The 20,567-nt window shown below is 32.1% G+C and overlaps 1 protein-coding gene across 1 annotated transcript in view; it reads right to left on the minus strand.

The window, feature by feature from the left end:
- LOC129231616 (2-oxoisovalerate dehydrogenase subunit alpha, mitochondrial-like) overlaps positions 1-20,567 on the minus strand; it is an 81,559-nt gene that overhangs the window by 43,238 nt on the left and 17,754 nt on the right. Inside the window, exons 6-7 of the mRNA XM_054865982.1 lie at positions 6,671-6,812; positions 5,743-5,914 (exon numbers count right to left, since the gene is read on the minus strand). Coding sequence (XP_054721957.1) covers positions 5,743-5,914; positions 6,671-6,812 — 314 coding nt within the window. The remainder of the gene's footprint in view (positions 1-5,742; positions 5,915-6,670; positions 6,813-20,567) is intronic.

Below are 20,567 nucleotides of genomic sequence, written 5' to 3' on the forward strand. Positions count from 1 at the left end.
TCGAAGCTCGCGAGTTTTATTCTTGGAAGTCACGCTTATTATATTTCCTATTTATACATGAATATTTATTAAACCATGTTCTTGAAACGTTAGCTGCAGTATTAAATGATTGTATGCATCTTTATTCATGAATTAGTGTTTGATAATGCGTTGTATTCTTATATGATGACTTGGGTATGTTCGTATATGATGACTCGTATTTCTCGTATGTTTGTATTTGATGCCACATTTACTCATTTTTGAATCAATTGTATTCAAAAAAAAAAAAAAAAAATGAATACATTCAGAGTTTCATTTTTGAATACATTTTTTTTAACAGTGTATCTTTAGAAAGTACAGTCGGGGCAAACCTAACCTAGTAGCATGGTCAAGGCTACGCAGATCCTAATCACATCATTTCGACGTTGACAGGTTACGCTAGCCCTAACTATATCATTAATAATTGTAATATTATGTGCCTTTTTGATAAAATGTTACCGATCTTTATAATATTTTAATGGTGCAATTCAATAATTTAACTTTTCAGTTAATCTTCGCTCATAACACCCTGAGTTTGCAATCCATTGCTTGCAATTTTCAAAAATTACAAATCAGCATAAGAAGGATTATTATAGCATTTGAAATAAGCACGTGGAATAGTAGAGTTTTCTTAGAACGACAAATACAAACTAAACATTATTGAAAAGATAGTCTATCGTGAAAACCCAAAGGAATATCGGTAGTTTGCTAAAAATTATGTTATTCATGCTTCATAGTATAAATTACTGCACTGGCATCCATAAAAATATATAAAATCATTATAAAAGCAGATAGAGTTTAATTTCGGGGGAGGATCTTAACAATTTTTACTTGTTTGTAGACTTCCGTATTACGCCTGGAAATACGTTCCTAAACCACGAGATCTGAGGTTGAACCCCAAAACCATCTCAATGCGTCACACAACAAAGGAGCTCGTTTGTGCGTACGTGTGTATATAACTATCTATGTCCCTATCAACCTATCTAGGAAAGTACGATGTACGTGTGTTCGCAGTACAAAATTAGACGTATTAAGACAATGTATATGTTAGGGTAAAATGTACTAAATATGGAAAATGTTATAAACTTAAAAACACATTACAGGTTTGCCAACTGCTCCGCAAAAATAGCGGAACTCCACAGCTCCGCAATGAAGTTATTTTGCTCCACATTTCTCATTTGGTCTTAATTCTGACCAGAGTTACCAAAAGTTTTAGTAATATAAAATTTATTTTATCATATTTAGCTAGTTTGTTATGACAGGCATGTAAGTATGGAAATCAAATCCTTAACTCAAATCATGACACATTGTTATTGGGTTAAATTGGTAAAAGTGTTATTAGTTTAAAAATATAATTAGTCTTAGGCTAGTGCTTAAAATGATCATCAAAGCTCAAAAAACAATTTTAGATAAGAGGTTTATTTTTTTTTATTTTTTTTTAAATAAAATATCTAGCTGCTCCGCAAAACTTCAAAATGCTCCTCAAAACCACCACCGATGCTCCTCAAATTGTTTCTCAAAGGTTACCAACGCCGCACATTATCTTTTTCCTGACGTTTTACGCTGTTCATTTGAAATTGAACAAACAGTAACCTCGCAAAAATAGTGTGAAAGAACATTTTCAACCCTTTGAGGAAGGACTACGAACTTTGCGCTTGAAAATGGAAGTTAGAAATACATTTGCGATTGAGATGCACAAAAGAGTTTTACGAATACTGCTGAAGGAACTCTCGTTTTCACTCCAAAGAAATTAAGACAATTGATTATTATAAATCAGTTGTCTAAATGTATCTTATTGTCTTAATAAAAATATTAAGACAACAAGATTGTACAAAATTTACAAGAATAAATTGAATTATAAAGAATTAAAATATCAGCAACACTTTAATTATAAAAATGCTTATTTTGAGAATACAATAACGAGTTCGACAACGTCAGTTTCATTTAATCTTGAAAATTTAATTAAACAATTAAGAAGATTTTTAACTTTTTGCTGTGCTTTTTAAGAATTAAACTTGTACACCTTTTAAGAAACTGATGGACTAAATATCACCTTTTTGGTCTTTTGGAACTGAAATCTCCAAAAACCGTCTGGTTAAAAAAAAAAAAAAAAAAAACATATTTCCTATACTTAAAATATAATCTTCTTTTTTTAGTTCATAGAAAATTCCCTTTTAGAAAGAAAGTGTAAAACTGAATATTTCTTTTCAAATTAGAAAGTCACCCGTCAAGGTATGATGGGTGAAAATTACTTCCATATTTTAACGAAGCAATTGCCTGTTTGGTGATAGTTTGATTGTTAAAATTTTAACCCTAACTCCAGTGGATAAACCCTAAACTCTAGTAGATAGCGTTCATCGTCGACCACTTTTTCGTTTTTTGCATTCTCCTAAAATGACAGTCTTACCAGTTAAACAGTTAAGTGACCGGATCCAGCTCAGTTTTGACAAAATAAAGCATTTCCCTGCATGTCAAACATTACCAAAAAAATGTTATCAAATTATCATGTCGTAGTGCGAGTTTCATTGCTGATGACGCCAGGAGCGTTACTCGATCATTCGCTGTTATATATGAATGAGGATGTGATATTCATATTGTTTTCAGAAGAGTCAATTCAAGTTTCTAAGAGCTAACTCATAATTTATGTAATTTATGTTTCTTAGTCGCATTGTTATGTTTTTTAGTCGCAAGTTGATTCGTAAATCTGAGCCCGTGTTCGAATGCACTTTTAAACTATCATTCATTGCAATGGACAATATCATCCGTTTCAAAATACACATATACACACATTAGTGTTTGAGCTCATCAATACTAGATATTTATTACTAGATTTCCCTTTCTAAAGATGTATACTTTACGTTTAACTTAAAAATATTCATTGATGTATTGTATCGAGTATGAATGGTTTAGGTATATAATATCTTAAAGTTGAAATGAAATTCAATTACGATATCAAAACTTTTGTAATTATTTTCATATCAGTTACCGAAAAAAAATTGTTGGCGCAGGTAAGATTTTACCGTTTTAAATGTTAACAATTTCTGAAAACCTGTATTCGCTATGAACGAATCAAAGGATTATTTTATCTCTTGGATTTTCGAACGACGTATGGAACATTTTGAATAGAACAAAGCTCCTTTTCTAAGCATTTTGCTCCGGGAAGTTTTGATAAGAGCGCGCTTAATCTTTTGAGTTTTACTTCACATAAACTAGTTACGTTTTACCTAGACTTCGAGAAAAGAATGAGTCAGTTTTAAATGGTTAATATTAAGTTATTATTAGAAATATTTTAAGAACAGTAGTTCAAATTTGATCAGGTATAATTATATTTCATAAATACAGTGTCCGAAAAGTCCTTGAAGCATTTTAAAACTTCATTGCAAAACAACAAATTTTCGTATAAATATGCTGTTTGCGCTATAGTACTTCACAGGATCAAGAACTTTTTATGACATCATAAAAAAAGGAGAAAAAAGTAAAAAAAAAAGAAAAAAAGAAAAAAAAAAAGTGCAATTTTAAGCAATCTCTTTATTGTCGAAGAATAACTTTATGTAAGGTGTTTAATCTTGTTATAAAGAAGAGATCAATACCTTTTGAACTCCTGACACACAAAGGAAGGGGGTTGGTTATAAGTTTGACGTGTGTGTATCTGTCTGTGGCACTCTAGCGTCTAAACGGTTGAACTGATTTTGAAACAAAGAAATTTGTTTGAAAGGAGAGTTGATCGAGAGTGTTTTTAGCTAGGTTGCGTCTTCAGATGTCACTAATTACGGAATATATTAATTAGAAACCTCTAAAAGGTTTTTTGAGATTTTTGCAGCGGAAACATATTTAAACATTTTAAAATTTAGTACCAAAACAAAGGTATTTTTTTCTGCTTCTGATGGAATCTTTGGAACTTCCATGTTATATAGAATTCGAATTATAACGTTTTTTTAAAGAAGATTTTAAATACTGCTAAGATTTTATTCAGCGATTAGTAAACGAATTCATTGTTGCCCGACAAAGAAATTAAAATCAATGATTTAAAATTCTTATCTGCTGCCAGTTTTTATTTGTTAATTCATAAAATACTTGTACTTGATTTCAATAATATAAGGCTTTTAAAAGGAATTTCAATTTTCCCTCTTGATTCTAAAATTGCGACCCAGTCGGTTTTTTTTAATTTTTTAATTTTAGTTACTTGTATTACCAGAGTTCAATGTGTATATCGTTTGTGGGCGTAGGATGAATCCGATTAAAGTTTAGATGTGGTTCGAGCAACATACGTTACGCATATAGAACTCTAGTAATGAAAAGGAACCATAAGCCACTAGCTTCTGAAATGCAACTGAAACAGCGGTGGTTTTTTGAAGAGCATTTTAAACTTTTTTTAAATATTTTATTATGTACCTTGAAATTCTCTGTATTCTTTAAATAAACTGCATTTAGTATGAATATGTTTATTTTAAACTAATTTTTAAACATATTTAACATTATGTGGGAAACTATGAAGATTTCTTCTGTGAGGTCAAAAAAAACCCCCACTGTATTTCTAGGTACAAAAAGATGGCCGTAATTCTAGTGTTAAAGATACAAACTTTAGGCCAAAAAAATAAATAAATAATAATAATAATAACGAATGCTGAAATGAAAGAGTTCTAAACTGTTGAAGTATTCATTAGAAATAACTTTTGTGAATACAATACTTCTTTAAATTTATACTGTTTCGTCCTTAAATTAGCTCTAAAAATGATAAAATATACCCTCCCCCCCCCCCACCAGCTTAGTTGTCATGTAAAATTATTATTTCAAGAAAAATATTTCATTTTTATAGCATTAAATACAAAAATATTAGTTTCTAAATCAGATAAAACCGTAAACTATAAAATAAATAAAATTAATACTCAAGATTAAGCAAACAGATGCCTAAGTATCAGATTTGACACGAAAACAGACCTTAATTACTTAAAGACTGATTCAAAAATCAAAATACATTAATTAAAAATAGGTTTTTTTTTATTACCTTATTATTTATTCACTTTAGAATTTTGCAAACATCTCTCATAGTTATCATGAAATTTATTTAAGTTTAGGGACAACAGTTCTATACACATTAAGGCTGCCCCTCCCCCCTTCCTCGTTTTGTATGTAACAAAACTTTACCAATATTCTTTGCTTTAGTCTGTAAAAGCAATTCAATATTAACCATTAAATACTTTAATGATTTTATGCAACATGTATAAGTTTACACTCATAAATTTACTCCTCAATATATTAATGCTCTTATGCTAGGTTCAACAAACTTTGGGCACCAGGATGCGAAAGCAATCTGACTACTAGTTCTTAAAAAAAGAATATTTCAGAAGCCAAATTTTCCTGTAATTTCTGAAAAATAAGTTGTCTGGCACTTACAATTTCTTCCAAGCTCCTAAGATTTTTAATTTTTTGTTGGTCTCTGCTCATACATACATAACTTACTCATAAGATAATAAACAATTTGGATTTATAAAAAAGATATTTCAACACAAATTTTAAAGGAAAACTGAAATTCCAACTACATTTTTGAAAATTTTGTAAAATCAATGCTAACATTAACAAGACACTTTGTGCATGTCATTCAAATGAAGAAAAAAGAGAGGAATATTTTGAATAGTTAGGGAACAGAGTTAATTGCATTATGCAAAAAAATATAATTGAAAATTTTTTAAACCACAATTTTCTTATAAAATCTGCAATAACTACTTGTTTTTTAGTTTCTTCTTTCCAAGATTTTTCCTTGGAGTCATCCCACCATCCTTGATTTTCCATATATTTTCGTAGTCGAGATATAGGATGATCTTTCTGGTGCCAAAACCTCACTTCATCTACAGAGCGATAAGCACTGCTGTCATCTGATGTACTGTGATGGCCTATCCTGAAAATGAAAATCAGTAAAATAAGTAATAATAAACTTATTTAACATTATTAACTTAATTATAGACCAGTTATTTTTAACTTGTGTTCCATCGAACCAAAAGAATTTCTTTCGGTCAGTTTGAGGGGTTCAGCGGCTCAGATTATTTATATCATTCGAATAAAAAGCAGCAGCAAGAATATCATCTGAATAATAACATTTTTTAAAAAATAAATAATTCAAGACTGCTTTAAAAAAAAAAAAAAACTACTAGGAAATAATTTTAAGACACTTTCTAAGTTGTTTATTTTTTACTTCTATATCAATGTTTCTTTTGTTCTGAGAAGGGAAACTAAAAGTTGCTAAGATAAAGACTCCAACCAAATAATAGATCCTCTTTGGGGATGCAAGCTGACTCTAATTTATTTGAAGTTTCTTACCAATGAATGATACACATGATTGCAGGTGTACCAATTTCACACGCAGAAAATTATGTCATTCTTGGCATGGTAGTTATAGACCGTAGCTAATACTGCCCATTGTCTGATTCTTGGCATCATGCTTCTTGAATAAACAAAGTACAACTAAAATAACAGTTAAGTTTAAATTTTCCTCCTCAGTGCTTTCCTTCTAATAAGAAAAGAAAGTATTATGATACAGCTCATAGCTCCCCAACTTTCTACATAACAAAGATATCCCTGACATATCAAAAAAATTTAATTACCAGAATTATGATACATACAATCCCTAACAAACTTCTATATCAAGACGTCAAACCTGTATGTCATGGCTTCAATCAAAGTTGGCTTAGATTCTTCAACAGCTAATTGGCGGGCTGCTTTAGTCACATTGTACACAGCTAGAATATCATTTCCATCAACTCTAATAGATGGTATTCCATAGGCCGGTCCTCTTGCAGCTGAAACAATATTTTTTTTATCTTTAGTTATTACTATATCATTGCAAACTAGAAAATAAAATTAAAAATTCAGAAATATGAATTATAAATGTAAACACTGAAAAGTGATTCATTTGTTACTTTAGACTAGCACATACACTTTCATTTTTAATACACTGTAACACCACATGAACAATGAAGAATGAACAAAACAAGGGTCAAACTTATAGCAGTATTTATACGTTTTTTTCCATAAAATACATCTTTCAAAAAGTTATCATGTGCTGTCATATAATTCGTGAAATGTCTTATATTGCTTTTAGAGTTGTCTGAGACTGATTCAGATAATGCAGACGAACAAGCAAATACAGTTTAAGGAAATTTTCAAAGTTTGTAGAAATTTTTATATTTTTATAACAAGCGACAAATGTTGGCAGCAAATTTTGAGGCTCTGATAATTAATAGTATTGAAAAAGGAGAGCAAATATTGCTATAAAACATGTTAATACCATTGTGGTACTCTACTTGCTTTCAACTTGATATTTTTGCAGTTGACCACAATGTAAAACTCGCGAGAAGTACAACAGATTTTTTCAGAACATTTTAAAGAAATTATTTGAGTTCACAGATAATCTTATATTTTATATATTTCTGCTCTGTTATATAAACATATAAATCATATTGCCTAGTATAAAAGACAGCTTGCAAAAATGAATTGACTACATCACCATAAATATTACTATTTGAAATGCTTTTTTTTCTCTTAATTGAAAAAAATACTGAGAACAAGGATAGTAAAAATAGTTAAATTCTCAACCACTCTAGATTATCAAAACAGCATATGCTTACAATGCAATTATACACTAAGTTAGCCATATAAACATAAAATTTTTGCAGTTCCACAGAGTAATTCTACTTTCAAATTTTCCTCTTCAGTAGAGTTGCTAAGCAGGGTTCTCAGCAGTTAGCAACCCAGCTTTTTTGCATTGAAAGTAAAGTATTTTTAAACAGCCTTTGAATAATACCCCTTATAGAAAAATAAAAATTATGAAGAATCACCATTTTATGTCTCTTAACATCATCAAATACCAATAAAAATGAAATTCTAATGTACGTGTTTCTTGCAGAGGCGTAGCTGGCGGGAGGGGGGGGGGGGTTCATAGGGTCCCCCTGCACTTACATAAACAGAATTTTCAATATATATATATATATATATATATATATATATATATATATATATATATATATATATATATATAGTAAAACTCCTCCTAATGGACACCCCTCTTATGCAGACAATTTTTAATTCCCCAATTCCAAGGCAAATAACATTATTTAACCCCTGTCCTGCGGACACCCTTCTATTGTGGACGAAAAAAATTTACCCTTTTAGTGTCTGCATTAGAGAGGTTTTACTGTATATTTAAAAAAATCTTTTGTCCAAAATATTTTCATTAATTGACAACTTTCTCACGTTCAGTTCAATTCAGAACAATAGAACCTCTGAGAGTGGTAGGGGGGGGGAGGCGGCGACAGACGTCTTCAACCCACAGAATGCGTCGCAGACCTGTTGAAAAAGAAACATTATTTTTTAGTCCCCTGCCCTGCAAGAAAATCGGCAGTAGCTCGTAAATTCCTAGTTCTCAGTTTCAAAACCATCCAAAAAGGAGACATTATCTTAGTGCCCCTCCCCGCAAGAAAATCACCGGCAGCTTGTAACCAAACATTCATTGTCAACGAAAGATTGATGAGAGTCATCAATGGATGAAAATGTTGGAGACAGGAAATTTGTAGGAATATTTTTGCGGGAAGGTCATATAAAGAGGAAAGCAACACTTCGGATGATTTTCTGAGTTCAATCAGAAGCAAATCCTCTTCTCTTTGTCGGACAGTGGTGGCTAGTGGGTGGGGTCAGCCGCCCTTGTAATGTAGCGCCATCTTTTTAGAAGGTGCCTAAGGCTCCTTGAGTTGTGGATAGCGCAGAACTCTGTCAGATCGCATATTCACTTTCTCTAACGCTGCCATTGGTATGGGTCGGTCGCACAAATGTTCTCCTCCACAAAGTTAAAGGGAAAAATCATGAGCAAAACCATAAAAACATAAGAAAACATTAGCTGACCCCCACTGTTAAGTTGTACTGCAGTTTTTTTAAATGTTTTTTTTTCTTTTTTTTTTTAATAGGCGCAATTTTATGCATTGTTTTCTCATTTGAAAATTTTGTTCAGACAAAAATAGCATCGAAAATCATTTCATTTTTTAACTAACAAATTCAATTTATTTCACTTATAATTTTCATTCATAACAATGATTGATTACTTATATCATTGTGTCTCGGAAGCTCGCAACTTTTAGCATTAATCAAATGCCTTTCTTCAACCTGGAAATTTGTTCTGAATATTTGTTCATTTTCATTACAAGGTAACAGAGAGATTTTTTTTTCTTTCACTCTTTCTGAGCAAAAATGAAACGAAAAGAATTAGAATTTTTGTGAATGTTTTATTTCTTGCGTTTTTAGATATGATCATAGAACTGTATAAAAAAGGAAAAAAATATGTATCTGGAAGTAAAAAAGAAGATGAATAAATAAGGTAAATACTATTGTAACAAAATTGATTTCAGCGATATTAAAGTTTAAAAAAAAAAATGACGAATTGAATTTAAAAATGTTTGAATATGTTCGATTTTTTTAATTGCAAGTTTGCAATAAATAACGCAAGTGTAAAGATGTAAGCTTAATGATATACTGTCAGCCCTGCTTAATCGAATATTGTCCGTTCCAAGAAATATTATTCGATAAGGTGGAGTATTTGATTAAACGGGGAAATTTTATTTACCTTTCTAAATTCCCAACGTTTGTCTTGACACGTAATATCAATAGCTATATAAAGGAAATAATTATTGGGTTTGCTAAAAAGTTTTTGAAATAAGTCAAATAAAAATAAAATAGTTCAATACTTAGTATACAATTATAAGTACGTATGAAAATTATAAAGAGTAACCTACAACTTTAGTTATGAAATCTTTGTTTTGGTCCTTTTTTCAGTATAAGTTATTTTTGGAAAAATTCCATGATGGGGAATTGCTTGCTCAAGATCTTTTGGGTCTCCTTTTCCCCCCCTCCCCACTACCGCAGCTTACATTTAATTTTTTTCAATTTATCATCGTCTAAAACGTGTACATGTGTTATTTAATCAATTATCGATTGCACTATTTTTATAATGACAAAGACAAAAGAAATGGGATAGAATAGTGAAAACATTTTGATGGAATATGATAGCGATAAATATTACTTTATTTTAACGTGAAAAATAATTTCTTTAATAATATTTGCAAAAGCTGATTATTATTCGATTATTCGATAAAGCGGGGACCCTTAACATTATGTCTATGGGGAAATATTCGGTTCCCGAAGGTTTTATTTGTACAAGCGGGGTATTCATTTATCCGTTACTCGATTAAGCGGGGCTGTATTTTTCACTGAAATTATTTCAAATCATTATTTTAAAATACTAACTGAATTGTGTTCACAAGGTCAAAAGAAAAAGTTATTAATTAGTTTTAACTGAAAAAATATATTTTCATCTATCTTCTAGTTCCATTTTTTGAAAAAAATACTATATGATATTGGCGCATATGCTTCATTTAGCAAATTTTTGACTTCTTTGTATTGAAGAATTATTTAATAAGTATCTGTAAATTCATAATTAAAAAGCACTGTAGACTCTGAATGCAATAATAATAGCTGTTATTCTTATCCTCATATATATAATAGCTAATGATCAAGTAATGCTCCTGACGTCGCCACTAGAGTGGGCCGAAATAAGCCGAATTTTTTTTTTTTTCGAAATCAATTTTTGGATAGCACGCAAAAGTTGCGTAGTGAGCTAGTTAGCACTCACAAAAAATTTCTTGGATATTAAAAAATATCTAGCTAGCGCTATTTGACACTGAAAAACCGAAAAGAAAAGAGAAAAATGAATTTTGTCGAATTTTTTTTTAAAACTAAATTTCAAATATTTTGCTGGAATGCACCGAAAATGTTATATAATGAGCCAGTTCGAGCCCATAAAATGTTTCATTGATTTTAATGAGCATTTAACTGCTCCTTTCCAACATCAAAACTTGGAGAAAAATGAAAAAAATATTGAATTTCTTAAAAAAAAAACCAATGTGAAAATTATTTTTCAAAATTAAATCATAGACCAATTAATTAAATAGCACTATTAATCATAGTAATTATTATCAGTAATAGTATCATACATTTCCTAGAATTACATATAGAGATAATAAAATTTTGAAAAAGAAATCTTTAAATTTGATTTATAATACCTCGTGTATAATGAATATTATTTTTTGGAATAATATTGTCCCTATCAAATGTTGGAAGTTCTTTCCTAGCTTGAAGTTTGGCACGAATGTATCCACTCGTGCAGTTTCACCACGAACTTTTATTGCAGCTTCGGTTATTAGTTTCACACAACGTTTCACAGCTTGCGTGTGACAGGGAAATTTCTTGAAAATGAACTCTGTAGGCTGTTCTTTGCACATTTCTTTCAATTGTTGGTCTTTTAGATGCACTGTAAGAGGTGGCTCTGTTACAAAACAGTTTGCCCCATCAACTAAATCAACATAACCAACGGTTTCAAAACTGAGTTTAGGACGCTTAAAAAATCGTACACCATCCAAGCTCTTCGTCTCTTATTTCTAGAGTTCAGAATGCGCCTAACAGCTAATTCCCGAATGTATTTTCTTGAGTCAAACAACATTGTCAACAGTAGCTGTTCAGGATGAGCGAAATATGCATTATTTCAGAGAACTTTGAAAATTATCTCCTTAACGTTGTCTGGAAACTGTCTTGCAAGAGAAATCATTTTCCAAAAATGTTGGGCACCATACTGGGAGTTCGGTTTCATTTTTATTTAAAACCACATTGGAGCATAAACTAACATTACATACTTTACAAGCATTGTAAGATTTTCTGATGGAGTTGGAGTGCCTTATACAAGCGTAACAAACGGTTTGCAGTTGTCAGCCATCGCGCATGACTGAATTTGCCTGGGCTACTGTCAGCCACGCTGGAAGGACAACTACCAACTTTTATGGCAAGACAGATTCAATACAAATACTGTTGTTCAGTACTTAAATTTTTTATATCTTCCATGTCCAAAACCAGAAGATTGCAGTTGCAGTCAATTTTATCAAATTTGACCATCGGATTTTTTTTCACAATCTCTAAGAAGTTGTCCGATAGCTCCAGAATATGAATGTGGCCCCTTTGTGCAACAGTCCAATTCCAGAATAAGATGCCTCAGTGGCAACTCATTAGCATGCAGCAGACATATGTTCCACTGTAAAAGTCTTTTGAGATATGTCTCAGGTAAACGAATTACTCCACCTTTCCACCCCGTATTTACATTTGTTCCGTCGCATCCAATAACCGTTAAGTAAAGCAAGCTCATATTATACTTTTTTTGCAAAGCCTATAATACCTTGCGAAATTTCTTTTGCACTTTCACTAACTGTGAGTAATAAATGACCGATGTACTTGCTACCTGGTTCTTCTATCAGTGCTACATGCACTTCAAATGCTAATTTTTGATGGCAAGATGTCTTTTGAAGGGTGTCGTCTTTGCGGCTGTCAAAATACAAACTCTTTATAGCTGCCCCTTTAACTGCTCTTAAATCCCTTTCTCTTAGCTCGTTCCTTTTTTTTATCGACTTGCCCCCTTACTTTTTTTATTGACTATGTATTTTTGTTTTGTTTAGGAGAAACTAAGTCGAAATCAGCGAGAACTGCTGTAGCAATTTTAGCCACTTCTCTATTTGAAGCGACAGTTAGATCTGCTGCTAAAGCTGTATGAGGCATAGAAAGTCTCATTTGACTTGTCGTTGTTGATGGCGCATCAATTTGCTTACGTTTTCTTGAAAGCGGATAGTTCAATTTAAAACCGTCATCTGTCTTTTCTGTGCTTTTTCCTGATTGAAGCTCTGTTTCGGGTTCATTCAATGTAATATGACTTTCCTTAACCTTCAATCCACTTGTGCTGGGTACTGATATGTCTTTTTCATCCAAAGCAACACTTGTTTCAATTTTCTGGCATCTTTTTTCTCTTTTTCGTAGTTTCTGGGTGGTTACCTTATCCATTTTTCCAACAGCCATTTTTCTTACTGTCCTTTGATCAATTAGAAATTGTTTCTCTATATCAGGGACTTATGCTTTTTTCTGCATTTATACGAATATAAATCTGCGAATTTGCAGGCACAAATGTCAAACAAAGTCACAGCCTCTGCTTTAAATTTGCATAGCTTTGATTGTAAAAGTTGCGTCTTTATATTCTTATAGTATGTTCCAATCTAAGTTGGCACTGAAGGGAAAGGTACGAGATGTGCTACTCCGCGCCGTGAAGTAGTTCCTTTTTATTTAAAAGTTTAAACGGGTATAAATTGACAAATGATGTTGAAAAAGAGAGCATTTGTATGATCAAGACATATATTTGAAATTATTGTGGGTTAAATGTATTTAATTTGAAGGTATTTTACTGCAAAAGAAAAATTAAGCCGCGAGAACATCAGCGCCATGAAACCTGACTTGGCGAGGATTTGAGCTACCCAAGGTTAAATTTGGCATGCTCTCTGTGGAAAGGCGAGCGAAACCCCGTTTCTTTCTCCCCACAATGGGAATTGCCTGGGGACTGCCGGGACCACCATCTGGATGTCATTATCACTCTTGAAAGCGCTCTGCTCATTGTGGAAAGAATTTTGTTTGGTCATTCTCTGTTATCATTTATTGCTTCAAAACATTCTTTCCAAGCAATTGAATTGAATACACTTTTCAAAACAACTCCTCTGAGTAAGAGATGAAAAATGATATGTAAACATTGATTTGCTATTACGTATATGCTACAATTATAAATACTTGTTTTTTTTTTAAATTTAAGATTCATGAATTGGTAGTTTTAAACAGTAGCAAGCGTTTTTTTAAATAATAATCCCGATCTCCAAGAAAATTATTGTAAATAAAATCAAGAAAACCTGAATTTCGCTTGAATATGACAAAAACCTGTTACGTTGAAAGGATATTTCAAATTCTTGTAGCAGTATAAATATATAGTTTACAGTTTTTTTTTTTTTTTTTTGAGGGAGGGGTCATTTTAGAAACAGTAAGTAAAAGTAGTACTTCTTTACTAATAATAAAGCTGAAAGTCTCTCTGTCTGGATATCTCTGTGCCTGGCTGGCCCACGCCAAGCCTGATCAGCGCCGTCGTGCAAATGTCTTTTGAGTGCCTTTATGCAGTGGCGTTCGGCGAAAATATTGTTAACAGCTGGATTGAAATTTTGTAGACCAATATGATGTAGAGAAAAATACGTTTAGTGTTTAATTTATTTTGAAAAAAATTAAAAATGTGGATTTAATTTTGGATTACATGGTACGTTTTCATTTCATATCTCGAACTTATTTCGAATTCAGTAGCTCCTCTGATATGCTAATGCATTGTGAAAAAAGAAGATATTTTAAGTGTCAAAGTTAACGCCGCTCTAAATATATCTCTTATCTCGAATTGATGAATAACTGATCAAACTTTTATGCCTGTCAAAACATGACCACAGGGTATTCATTATATTTCTAAATTGAAGTATAAAGGACATCCCACCTTAAAATCTGAAAGTGAACCCCCCCCCCCTTCCGGTTAAATCAATAATTCTAAAATACGGAAGGCACTGAATGTGATATCTAAAACAAATACATTGTTTAAAGCTCTTTTTCTGACACACAAAGAGTTAAAGAAAAAGGAGGGGGAGACGAATCGAGTAATTGTGGTCGAGTCGTTACTTTTTGGAGCTAAAAAGTTAGCAAAATTATTTTCTACAATATACAAATATTACGCACAAGTAAAATGCAAATGTGCTTACAGTATTTTTTATGGATGATAAAATGAAATAGTCAAACTACCACGAGCAATAATTAAAAATCACAAAAAGACATATTGCACAAATTATAGTAAAACATATTCACCTCAAGATTCAAAATGGTTAAATTGAAAATTTCTTGCGCCTCATATGCTCAGCCTTGTGTACTATAGACCCGAAACTGCATTCACAGTTTCAAATTAAGAAGAAAAATGCTAATGTATGCATTAATAAGCATGATGTGGTTTCAGTGTAAAAGATTGCGCTTTTGAATAGCATGTTTAGACACTCAACAAGGCAATAATTTTTTCTTTTAGATAGACACTCACAACAAGGGAATAATTTTCCCTTTTCGATAGACAGCGAGAGGATTGCTTGTTTCAATGAGTAGTGCAATTTCACCGTCACCATAAGATATAATATGTGCAGACACACATCATTATCAATAGCGAACACTATTTACTTTCGTCAATCATTCGGGGTCGTTTCCGAAATTTTAAAATTATTTTTTTCAGAAAGAGCATGCTTAAATATATAGGATCTGACCATTTTTTAAATAATTTGACAAAGCTTAATATTTTAAAAATATTATTTTAACCGTCATGCTTTCATTGTTAACACTTCTGCACATGACATCACATGTGATGAAATACCATTAACTGATGCCATTAGCGCAGCGCGTAATATTTCATTCGCTTCTTTACGCACATGAATTGGCACCGATATGGTAGAAAACAAGCGTAGAGCGCTATCAAGGGTAATGATAATTATAATTCACTTTCAAATTATCATAACCTGGAAACGCGGTAGGCAGCAAGCGTAAACTTTAAGCACGCCATGGGGGGGGACGAGATCAATTGAACTCTTGCTTTGGGAAATTAATGTATTTACACGTAAGTGGACGAGTTTTTCGATATAATTCACATTGAGTATGAATCCTTTGTCTCCCCCCCCCCCCCACATACACAACAGCAAATTTAAAATTGTATTTTTAATTTCTGTCATGTGAAATTTCTATCAAAATGTTCTACAATTTATTCTTCATAAATTTGTTGACAATTATGTCAAAGATGTTTTTTCGATCATGTTTTAAAAATTTAAAATCAATGTTAATTCTTCCACATCTCCCACCTAAACTGAGAAGGTCTTGAAACCATTCGAGGGAAAAGGGGAGGAATCACCCCCCCCCCCCCCACACCTGTAAAATTCAAAATGACGTGCTTCTTTCACTTCAATGACGTGGTTTTTCAGCAAGAAATGTTATATTTTGAAAAGATAATTATCGCTCACGAGAATGAAGACAAATCGATTTCGGTTACTGAAAACCAAATAAAATAATTTTACTTACTCAAAAACGTGAGTTTCTAATTCAAAAGCTCGATAATCATTGTTTATTTATGTATTCGTATTCCGAATTCAAGGATTGCAGTTCAGTTTTGGAATCATTATTATCATTATTATTACTGCTTTTTTTTTGTTGAAACATTCTTTTTTTCTTTTCAATTTCTACGCTTTATAGTAATTACTCCGCGTCTCTAAAGCTTACAAATTTTCTTACATTTCAGTCTATTTTTTAGCTTTTTTAATACAAACTAAATATTGTACAAAAAAGTATCGTCCGATTTTCAAAATTATAACATACCACAGTAGGACGAACTTTGATTTGGGATGCATTTTTCAGCTCCAAAGAGCAAGTCGAGCACATGTGAAACCTTAAAGATAAATTATTTAAAACAGAAGTAAAAGATGTGGGGGTAACAAAGGTAAGCTTTCCATATCAGCGGCAGGGTAAAAGATTAACTTCTTAACGACCTAATAAAATTGCAGACAAAGGACAAAAAATTTACGTTTCTTTTTTCGCTAACGGCTTGTTGATGAACTTAAATAAACTACAGTGGGAAACGAAGATTTACTTTGAAGAACATGCCAACATGCCTGGTAGTTTTTCATTTGTTATACTTCTGTCAGAACACGGTCCTTTTCAATGCCTTTGGTACCCATTATGGCAAATGTTCTCAGCTATTGTACCTAACGTTCTCCTTACCTATATCAGCTTCCGTCGTCTTATCTTTTCTTTTGAAATAGATGATATATATACTGGATGGCCAGTATTTTGACAAGTGGGCACATGTTTTTTATCAGCGGTCGAAGAAATTACCAGAGACAGAGTATGCGTCTGTCAGAGCATGTTCTTACTTCTCTGCGATTGTACAAAGCAAAAATTCTCTTGTTGATTTCTTTCTGCTTGAAACTCCAGAAACAGTTTCAAGATCCCAGTCATCTCACTGAGTTTTCGTCTCACTGTGTGCTAAAAGGTTCCTGCTTGATATTTATTTCATACTTTTAATCAATTTAAATTTTTTGTATTAGTTCATCATTCGTTTATGTATTTGCTAATCTAATTTTATACATTCATCAAATATTTACTTATCATTATGTCTGAAAGAGGATTATCTCCGAGTACCCTTTATACACCTTCAAGGAAAGGGAAATCAATAAAGAGTGCCGCACGCAGAAACATATTGAATGTTTATTGCCAATTGCGAAAAGAAAGTCCGCAAGATTCTGTCACTCAAATAGTGGACAAAGTTTCTTCACTTACAGGTGTGTCAAAAAGAACTGTATTTCGTTTGAAAAACGAAAAAAAGGCATCAAGTCCTTTAAGCACGCCTGGAAAGAAACGACCTGGTGCTGCAGGTAAGGGTAGAAGGCTAAAAAAATATGATGAGTTTACATTATACTGTTTGCGACGAAAAATCTACAGCTTTTTTCGAAGAAACGAAATACCAACATTGGATAAAGTCTTAAAATTAGTAAACGACGATGAAGACATCTTTCCCAAAAAGATTGGTCGGACAACCTTATACAGATTATTAAAGGATATGGGATTTTCCTATGCAAAACGAAAACGGCAAGCAATGCTTCTTGAGAGGCAAGACATAATTTTATGGCGAAGAAACTATTTAAGAAAATACTTGGAATATAAAAATAAAAATACTCCAATTTATTATCTTGATGAGACATGGGTGAATGAAGGGCATACTCAGAGTCGAGTATGGCAAGATATGACTATTAAAAGTATTTATGAGGCTTCCTCTTCAAATTTAACTGTGGGATTATCTGCTCCTTCAGGAAAGGGAAGGAGGCTCATCATAACTCATATAGGCAGTGAAGACGGTTTTGTTAATGATGCAGCTGACATTTTTATTGGAAAAAAAAGTGGAGACTATCACGAAGAAATGGATGGCAAACATTTTGAAAAATGGTTTGAAAGTGTCCTTCCAAAACTGAAAACCAATAGTGTAATTGTTATGGACAATGCCTCTTATCACTCAGTTAAACTGGAAAAAATTCCTACAAATTCTTGGAAAAAGAAATTTATTCAAGATTGGTTGTCCCAGAAGAACATTAGCTGGAGCAACGACATGCTTAAAATGGAACTTTTGAAAAAAGTCTCCGATGTAAAGCATTTGTATGATAAATATCGCGTTGAAGACATTGCGGAGAAATACGGCCATTCCGTTTTGAGATTGCCCCCATATCACTGTGAGCTCAATCCAATCGAAATGGTCTGGAGCCAAATTAAAGGATATGTTGCTCGAGAAAACAAAACGTTTAAACTAAACGAAGTGAAGGATCTAGTTATTCAAGGCATGGAAAAAATAACAACTGAATGTTGGCGGAATTGCATTGACCATGTAGCAACTAAAGTGAAGGAAATGTGGGACATTGATGGAATTGTAGATGACGTGTGTGAGAATCAAAACCTCATAATCAATTTAAACAGTGATTTGGATAGTGACAGTGATAGTACTTCAGAGCTTTTGAGCGATTCGACGTAAAAACTATTTATCGAATGGATACTACATTGCAAGCTCATATTGTAATTTTTGAGGTAAGTCAGTACCAAAAAAATTTTGCTGTAACATATTTATCAAGTTCTTGTTTATATTTGTAACTTTTAATTAAATGCCATATTGTTGTTCACTGCAGTCCGGGGGGAGGGGGGTAGAAAAAGCCTACCAGGGGCCTTGTTTTTAACAGTATTGTCAATTCTTAATGCACATTTAATCTTTTGAAATAATTTGTTTGTTTTGATGAAATTTGTTTAATGTTTTGATCAAAAAACTCCATCAGAAGGACATTTTGGCTGCGCTTGTAGAATTTGTTTTTAATGCTTCGATTTGAATTTCTATAAACATTTGTCATGCACTTTACTTGTAGCGTAAAATAGAAGGGGCAAAGAGAAATAAATTATTTCGTTGTATATAAACCATATTCTTTCTTATTTAAATAAAATCCTATGAAAATAATGATCGGGGGGGGGGGGAGCTTATAATACCTTTATCCCTGATTTTACAAACAAGAACAAAAAAAAAAAAAAAAAACGATTGCAGTTCAATTTTGTTATTTAATTAAAATTTGCTGCAGTTAGTGGGGATGAAATTGATTCTATTCAGTGACTTTTCAATTTTCAAGTACTTTTAAAGCATCATTCAATAAAAGAAAAAAAAAGTTTTTTTCCCCATTCATGGAGGATTAAAGTAATATTATTTACAAAAATTTTTTACTCCTTTTGTACTACAATTTTTAAAAATTAGCTTGCAACTATAAATAATTTAAAGGGCGCATTTATAGGAATACCCTTTGCGGAGGATCAGATATATACATAGCTCGTTAAAAAACGAGCTATGTAAAACGTTAAAATAGAAATAAGAAAAGATGATGAAAATTAGGCCATCCTATAAAAAATTTATCAATACGTTTATAAAATGATACTAAAAAAATGAAGTAATAATTTATATTTACATACATAAAAAGCTAAAGGGGCCTTGCCCCCCTCACTTTTTAGAGTTTAAAATTAATGATCGATTGAAAAATGTTTTTTTACAGATTAGATTGATTTATTTCACGAAAACAAAACTAAAAACGACGTTTTTCAAGTTATTTCATTCGACGGGAACTTTGAATTGTAAAAGGGAAGTTTACGGTGGCCATTATTCCCGATTTTAGTGGACATCTTCCGTATTTTCAAAGGTTTTTTAATCAGTAATGTTAAAATCAAATAATACAGCCCAATTTTACTTAAAAAACTCAGCTTCTTACTTAAAAAAATCATTCATCAGCCACCTATGGCGCTAAGTTGTAAGATTTGTTATCACAAATACACTGTTTTAAAAAAAAATTCAGTTAATAACCTATGTACTTCTTTTAATTATTACCATTAATTAGTTTTCCTGATATTTTTTTAATTATTCAAATTTATTTGTTTACTTTGGTAACCAGGAGCTCTCTGCCTTTGCCAAATGAAATCCTATTCACAGCCCTGCAATGTAATACCCTCCCCCCCCCCCCTCAAATCGAAACACATTTTGAATCTTGATAATTTAAATTATTTTTTTCCCCTCGCCAAATTCGGCAAGTCGCGCTGCTGACTGGCACGCGCCCTGTGTACAGTAACCTCGTTTCCTTGACAACGGCTGCAATTCGGTTCCCCTAGCTTTCCCTTCAGTGCCAACTTAGATTGGAACATACTATAGCATTTTTGTTGCGCTATTATATTTAGAATAATAAGATAAAATCATGGCAATCACTCTCCTTATCAAAACAACGGGAAGGGAATCACGCTCCCAAATATCAATAACTTTTTTTGCAACTACAGCGGCCACACTTGCAGAAGATGGTTGCTTATAAAATAATCTTAGGAATAATAGAAGCAGTTGATCGCCGTTTATTATCCAGGAGAAACAATTGGAACCGAAGATTAAAAAATTAGCATCTTATGTAACTATTTTTTATTTGAGTGTGTGCATTTTTTAAAATTAGAGTACAAATGTCGCATAAAATTGATTGAATTTTCAGTTTTTT

Source organism: Uloborus diversus, chromosome 10, assembly GCF_026930045.1.
Source record: "Uloborus diversus isolate 005 chromosome 10, Udiv.v.3.1, whole genome shotgun sequence".
Taxonomy (NCBI): Eukaryota; Metazoa; Arthropoda; class Arachnida; order Araneae; family Uloboridae; genus Uloborus; species Uloborus diversus.